General features: G+C 68.2%; 1 protein-coding gene across 1 annotated transcript; it reads left to right on the top strand.

The window, feature by feature from the left end:
* Nucleotides 1-1,553: 1,553 nt before the first annotated feature.
* ZNF683 (zinc finger protein 683) lies at nt 1,554-4,813 on the top strand. Its single transcript, XM_050909705.1, has 5 exons — nt 1,554-1,700; nt 2,099-2,233; nt 2,552-2,680; nt 2,774-2,928; nt 4,744-4,813. Exons 1-5 carry the CDS (start codon nt 1,554-1,556, stop codon nt 4,811-4,813), a joined length of 636 nt encoding a protein of 211 aa, XP_050765662.1.
* Nucleotides 4,814-7,523: the final 2,710 nt, after the last annotated feature.

The raw sequence follows: 7,523 nt of genomic DNA on the forward strand, positions 1-7,523 counted from the left end.
GCGTCCCAGCCCCGGCTCTGCTCCCTGCCCGGCCCTCGGTTCATGCTTGGCAGGTTTGGGCAACCCTACTGTAAATGCCATTTTTCCCCCGGCGATGGCTTTTCATGCTCAGGGTTGGGGTCGGTACTGGGGTGCCGGGGCTGGGTGCCAGCACCGTCCCCAGGGCACTGGGACGTGGCCGGGCCCCACGCAGCCCCCAGCGCTCCCCCAGCATGGCCCTGCCAGGACAGGGTCCTGCCCTGCTCCCCAGCCTTGCCCCGCTGTGAGGGCTCAGCCCGTTGGGTTTGGGGGTGCAGGGTGGGGCGAGGAGGTGGCAGAGCCTCCCCAAGCCCCCTCTGAGTGGTGGCCGGTGTCCCCCCAAACTGGCCGTGGGGAACGGCAAGCACATCCCACAGGACACGCAGGTCTGGTCGCTGCTCGGGGACATCTACGCCGGAGGGGACATCTGACCGGCAGCCCTCCTGGAGGGTGAGTACTGACCCCGCTGCCACCGCCGTGGTTCTCCGTCACCCCACAACCTCCCCCTCACCTCTAGCACCTGCGGGGACACCCTGAACCCCCCCATTGCAGCCCTGGGCTCTGCAGGGAATGGCTCAGCTCTCCCCGGATGCTGCTGCAGAGGGGAAACTGAGGCACGACTGCAGTGGGGCGGTGGTAGGATGGTGACAACCAAAGAGCCTGCTCTGCAGGCAGAGGGGTCCTTGGCCACCCCCTGTTTCCAAAACCACCCCCAAGCTGCAGGGCTGGGGTTTGAACCCCAAATCCTCTATGCCAAGAGCTGGTGTCTGTGGGATCCAGCCCCATAACTCTGCTCCAGGTCCCAGCTCGTGTCCCCCGCCCCCGCAGGTCTCCTGGTTGGAGGAGACCCCCGGTCCCCCACCACCACCCCGGCCCCCGTCACAGCACCTGGATGTGCCACGTGAACCCGGGCCCCGTGGTCCCCGACCTCCTGCTCTGCCCCAGCAGCCTTGGCGTCTACTTCTGCTGCCTGCGGCCGCTGCCCACCCACCCCGAGCTCCCTGCGGAGCGCAGCCGGGAGCCCACCCAGCACTCACCGCCACCGCCGGCACCGCCGTGGTCCCCGTGGCTCCGTGAGGATGTGGCCAGGAAGGGGATGGTGCTCTCTGCTTGGGCTTTCCCGCACTCCTTCCTCCCCTTGCTCTTCCTCCCTGCCCTCCTCTGCCTCTTCCCTCCCTTCCCTGGGATGTGGCCGGTTTCTTGCCCCTCGTCCCCAGGGGCTGGGGCCAAGCCGCCAGCTACCCCCAAAGGGCTCCTGGCCAGGGCCAAGGGCTCGGCAGACCGCCCCCCCCTCCCCAGCAGCAGACCCTCCCCTGCCTCCCCTCACAGCTGCCTGCACCCCTGGCCCCACAAATCTGGCAGCGGGTGCTCCTGCCTGTCCCACAGACACAGCTTTGCTCTTGCCTGTGTTGGGCTCCCCCCCCACCAGCCCCTTGTCCCCAAGCTCCCCATCCCCTCCAGGCTCCCTGCTGACCCCCCGCTGCTCCTCCGATGCCACCAGGGCCACCAGCTGCGGGACCCCCGGGGGGCTGGACATGGCCCTTTCACCAGCGCGGCCGCTCTGCACCGAAGACGTCCTCACCGGCAGCACAGAGGAAGAGGAGGAGATGAGAGCCAAGGCCGAAGAGCTGCAGGGAGCCGCGGAGGGCTGGAGGAAGGAGCCCTTTGGCCGAGTGGAGCCGGTGCCGGCGGGGGTCTGGCCACCCCCCCGCTGCCCAGGGAGCTGAGGGTCTGCTGGGGCAGCCTGTGCCCCCTCCTCCTGCCCCAGCCGTGCCTCTGCCTCTGCGGCACCCACTGCCCCCCGCTCCTGCTGGCCCTGCAGCCCGCAGTGCCCCTCGCCCACCTGGGTGACATGGGGACCCCGGTGTCACCTTTGCAGGGCTGCGGCAGTGCTTTCCTCCAGCTGCCACCCTGCCTGTGCCTGTGCGGGACCCTCCTGCCCCCCGGGCAGGGTGCTCCCGGGCTGCTGAAGCCACGGGTGGGATTTCTCCCTCTCCCCCAAATGCCTTTCCCCTTCCCCGGCTGCGGGGCAGAGGGGTGCCCGCCGCCACGGAGGGGGATGCCCTGCTCTGCCCCGCAGCCGGAGGTGCCCAGCCATGGTGTGGCCAAGCCGCCTGCCGGCACCAGGCCGTACCCGCTGGGGAAGGACGTTGGCAGGAGCAAGTACGAGTGCAACGTTTGCGCCAAGAGCTTTGGGCAGCTCTCCAACCTCAAGGTACCCGGGGTGCCCCGGCACCCGCTACCCCCCCCCCCAGCCTGGCAGCACACCCCTCCTGCCTCCCTAGGGTCAGCCCATGCTGGGGACAAGGGACAGCTGTGTGGGCAGGTCGTGCGCCTCTCCCCGTGCCTCAGTTTCCCCCCAGCAAAGCGCCCATCAGCGTGAAGTGCTCCAAGATGGGCTGTGGAAATACCTCCCTGTGCTCCAGCCATGTCTCGGGGGCTGCGGGATGCTTCCAGGAGCGGGGGGCTGGGGCAGTCCGGACTCCTGGGCTCCCTAGGTGCCCCCCCATAGCCCTGTGCCCCCCCCCGGCAGGTCCACCTGAGGGTACACAGCGGTGAGCGGCCCTTCCAGTGCCCCATCTGCAAGAAGCGCTTCACGCAGCTGGCACACCTGCAGAAGCACCAACTGGTGCACACCGGCGAGAAGCCCCACCAGTGCCCGGTAGGTGCCCACTGGGTGCTGGGAGGGTGGGTAGGGGGTCCTGAACCAGGGTGCAGCACCCACTCCACGCCCCGCATCCTCTCGCCCCTGCAGACGTGCCACAAGCGCTTCAGCAGCAGCAGCAACCTGAAGACCCACCTGCGGCTGCACTCGGGCGAGAAGCCCTTCCAGTGCCACCAGTGCCACAGCCGCTTCTCCCAGCACATCCACCTCCAGCTCCACCAGCGCTTGCACCAGCGCTTGCACCAGTGCTGGCACCCACCCCCCCAGCCCCCCGGTCCCGCACAGCCGCGTCACCCAGGCCGGTGGGTGCTCCAGCCTGGATGCCGGGTGGCCGGTGCAGGAGGAGGAGGAGGAGGAGGAGGAGGAAGGAGGGAGCCAGCCCGGCCAGGCTATGGCATTGCTGCAGGGCTTCGTGCTGGGGAAGGTGGGGAAGGGGCTGCCCGGGTGGGCAAGGGTGGACGTGGGGACCCACCACAGTGTCCCCAGGCAGCAGCAATGTCCCCTGGCAGGGCCTGTCTGAGCTGGGACAGCCCCGGGGGCTGTGTGGGCGGGGGGTCCCCCCCAGCCCCGGACCCTCAGTGCCAGGAGGAGCCGCCACCATCATCCACTGCAACTCCCAAGCTCCATCAACGCTGCCCCAGCCTCGGGGACAAGGACGGAGGAGGGTCCCCCCAAAGTGTCAAGCAGCCCCCTGTCCCCAAAGCCCTCGGGGAGGGTGTCTCCCTGGCCAGCCCCACGTCCCAGGCCATGCCCGTGCCCCCACCCTGCAGCATTACCACCCCGGGGCTGTGCCTGGGGTGCAACAAACCCTTCTTTCCACAGAAAAAGCTTTAATTTCTCAGCCCCCTCGATCTCAGGCGCACCCTGAGCTCCCAGGCGCCCGCAGGGACATGGCTCTGCCCGTCGCTGCTTTCCTCGGCTCACTGCCACCGCCAAACCCTCCCGGGGCTCTGTTCGGGGCGTCCATGCCAGGGTGGGCATCTCCATCTCTGATACCTCTGGGTGCTGCTCCCCACATCCTGCTGGCACCCCGAGCATCTCACTGACACCCGAAGGACACGACGGCCCCGGCTGTCCTCACCTGCTGCCGAGGTTGGGGCTGGTGAGTGGCATCCCTCCCGTGATTTTATTCAATAAACATTTCTGCCTCTGCAGCTCACCCGCCCTTGGCAGGACCCAGCCCCAGCCTGGTGCAGCTCCCCACAGAGGGGAGAGAGGGTCCCCAGGGTCCCCAGGACATCACCACGAGTGTCCCTTGGAAGGGCATGGGACATGGGATGGAGCCACTTCCTCTGGTGCCGGTGGGCAGCATGGCTTGGTGCCCTGCCACCGCAGCCCCCGGGGCCAGGGGCTGGCAGGGCTGCCTGGAGCCCCCCCTCCCCATGGCTCTGGGGGTCAACAGGCTGATCTCCCCAACAGGGACCACCGGCACGGGGGGAGCTTCAGAGGCTCTTGCCCAGGCAGGGTCGGGGACATGGTCCCCACGGGTGTCCTCAGTGGCACGCAGCTCCTCCCGGGGGGTTTCACAACTGCATCCCACCGGCTCCGGCAGGGAGGGACAGAGCAGAGCCTGGCCGACCCGCTCCAGCCCCCACCATGACCTGGCGCTTCTCTGGGATGGCAAAGCCAGCTTGGCAGCGGGTGGAGGACGGCTGAGCCACGAGCTCCCCATCCCTGGCCGGACCCTGGTCCTGCTGGCCAAGGTGCAGAGGGAGCTGGGCTCTGCCTCAGTTTCCCCAGCACGCAAGTGGTGGCACCCAGAGCTGGGTGGCCCCGGGCATCCCAACCAGAGCCGGACTGCGGCTGCTTGCGCTGGACTGGTGGTGGCCGAGGAGGCTCCCGGGCTGGGCCAGCAGCCGGGAGTGGTGGCCCCGGGGCGAGGCTGGCACTGCAGCGGGGCACCCACGGGTGCTGGGGAGGAGCAGGAGGGCAGGGTGAGGATACAGGGCGGGTGCTGGCTCTGCTGTCACTCCAAGCCCTGCCAGGAAAGGGCCCTGCACCCCGGGGTCAGGTCTCCCACAGTGGCCCAGGGCTACTGTGACCCCTGCTCCGTCCCCAAGCCAGCGCAAAGCCCCTCGAAAGCCCCAGCTCTCCGAGACCTTGGAGACCTTGGAGACCTCCCAGCATTAGGAGCCTCCCAGGAACGTGCTGCAGTGCCAGGGGCTCCACGTGGGACCTCCACATAGCCGATTCATCTGGGTATAGTCACAGCCCTGGGGACCCCCCAGCCCCTCACCACAGTGTGTTGGGACCCCAGCAGCCCCATGGCCCAGCCGAGCCCAGCTGACGCGGTGCCCCGGCTGGCTGGCTGAAGGTGCAGTGGCAAAGCTGGTCGCTGAGATCCCCTCCGACGTTACCATCACCCTCACCGAGATGGGTGGTGGGGAGGGGGTGCTTGGGCAGGGGTCTGGGTGGCCCAAAGCCACCCAGGCCGGCCAGGCTTCCTCCCGGCGCTGCTGAGTCGGAGGAAATGGAAGAGCTGGGTGCCGGGGAACCAGCCTGACCGGCTCCCCGGCTGTCAGCACCTGAGGAATGCCAAACCTCCGCTGCGCCAGGGCTGGGTGCTCAGGGCTGGGTGCTCTGCGAGGGCTGGGTGCTCGGCGGGTGACTCTGCCGGTCCGCCCAGCCGTGGCGTGCAGGGAGCAGCACCCCCAGCCCCGCTCGGCACGGCACCCCGCTCGCTACCAAGCCGGCACGGCAGAACCCTCGGCCAGCAGGTACATGGGGGTGCAGGGTGGGGGGGCCCCCGGGCACAGGGGGCTGCCTGGGCCGGCCCGGCTTGCGCAGGTGCTGGCGGGGAGGGAGGCTTCGCGGTGCTGGGAGCCGGAGGGCACCGGTGCTCCCATCCCGGCTGCCACCCATGGGGGCTGCCTGGTGCTTGGATCCATGCCCCGGCTTGGTGTGTGCTGGGATGGGTACCTGCTCCCCCGGGATCAGCACTGGCCAGGGAGGGGGGACGGGGCTGGGAGGTGGGGGCTGAGCTCGGCTTTGTCCCTCTCACCTTCAGTCCCCGAATCTGGGGGGCTGCTGGGGTTATATCCCCGTTCCTGCCACCAAAGTGTGTCCCCAGAGCCACCGGAGCGAGCTGGGGCTCCTCCACCTCTGGTGGCCTCGCGACCTGGGCTGGGGGGACAGCGGGGCTCCCCTGTCACCCCTGTCCCCCTCCTCCCCACAGGGCAGGTGGCTGCCGGTGACAGGGCTCGGCGTGGGGGGAGGCAGGGGCAGCGAGGGGCGATGGTGGTTCCCCTGCCCTCGTTATGAACCCCAGCCTGCGCAGCAGCCACCCAAACCAAATCCTTGATTTTCCTGAAGGCGGCAGGTCCGCTCTCACCCCGCGGCGACGGGGCTCAGCCCGGCGTGGCTGGAGGCTCGGCTTAATCCGTGGTCACCGGCTCAAAGGCAGCCGCAGCCACTGCCCTTGGCCCCTCCGTCTCTTCTGAATATTAAATGGCACCTTGCGCCTTTTACTTGGGTGCTGGGAGACCTGGGTTGGGTGCTGGGAGACCCTTTGGGATGACAGGAGGCAGCAAACGAGCTAGGCGGGTTGGCTTGGCTTGGCCAAGGGGGATTAATTAGCCATGCCGGGTGCCCCAGTGTGGCAATACCGCTGGGATCCAGCGCGGCATGTCCTGGCAGGCAGGGATGGCCGGCAGCAGCAGCCAGGAGGCTGCAGGGTCTTATCCTTGTGTCCTTGTGTCCTTGGGTCCTCGTGTCCTCATGTCCTTGTGTCCTCGTGTCCTCATGTCCTTGTGTCCTTGAACAACTGTTGCAGCAGGAAATATTTTAGCAAAAAATGGGGTGCTGGGGCTCCGGGCTGAGCGCCTTTCCCAGGGCTGGTGGGGCACTGGGCAGCCCAGGGTGGCACCGGGTGCCAGATCCAGCTGCAGGGATGGGACGGGAAAGAAAGACCTGGAGATCTTTGGAAATCCGGCTCCGGGTGAGAGGCAGCTGTGATGCTGAGTCAGCAGCTCCCGTCTCCCCCCAGCACCCCGGTGCTGCGCGGAGCTGGCATCCCTGTCCCGGTACCACGGCGGGGCCACGGGCACAGCGGGGCCGGGCACCACCAGCGAGTGCTTGAGAAACCAGTGCTGAAGCAAACCCGGGGTGCAACCAGGTGCCAGGCGGCTCCGGCTCCGGCTCCGATGGGACGGCAATATTGCAGGACAGAGAGGGGCCACGTCCCTGCGCAAACCCCACTGCCCTGGCACCGCTGCCCCTGGCAGGAGCTTCCCCGGCGCAGGGGTCCCCGTGTGCCACCGTGGAGCCCCTGGCTTGGGGTGCTGGGGCTCCCACCAGCCTGACCCTGCTCTTGGCTATTTGCTCTGACGCTCGTCTTGTCCCCAGCACATTTATGTAGCTTTTCCTCCCCACTGCCGAGTGCACCCATCCCTCTTCCACCGGTGGGTGCTGTGACCCTGGGGATCCAGCTGTGGCTTTGCCCATACAGCTGTGGCTTTGCCCATACAGCTGTGGCTTTGCCCATGCAGATGTGCGGCCCCACCCAGGCTGGTCCCAGCCTCGAGCGGCGCTGGCTGTCCCAGACGAGGTCTCATCACCTCCTGGAAAATGACACAAACTCTTCCTATCTGTACCGGAAAGACCTGCCGGGCCAGGGAGAGCAAGACGCGGAGGGCGCGTGGCGGGCTGGCAGAAGGGGCAGGCAGCTGCCTGCACCCAGCGCTTCTCTGCCTGCCCCCGGCCTCCCTCACCCCTCTTAGGGACTGGTAAAGCCCAACCTGCAGCCGTTGGAGGGAGCCCAGCCCCGGGTGGTGCAGGATGAGGCCCTCTCCTGAGGTGTCCCCAGGGGAAATCAGCCCTGGAGGCTGTGCAGGGAGGTGTC

Source organism: Gymnogyps californianus, chromosome 22, assembly GCF_018139145.2.
Source record: "Gymnogyps californianus isolate 813 chromosome 22, ASM1813914v2, whole genome shotgun sequence".
NCBI lineage: Eukaryota > Metazoa > Chordata > Aves > Accipitriformes > Cathartidae > Gymnogyps > Gymnogyps californianus.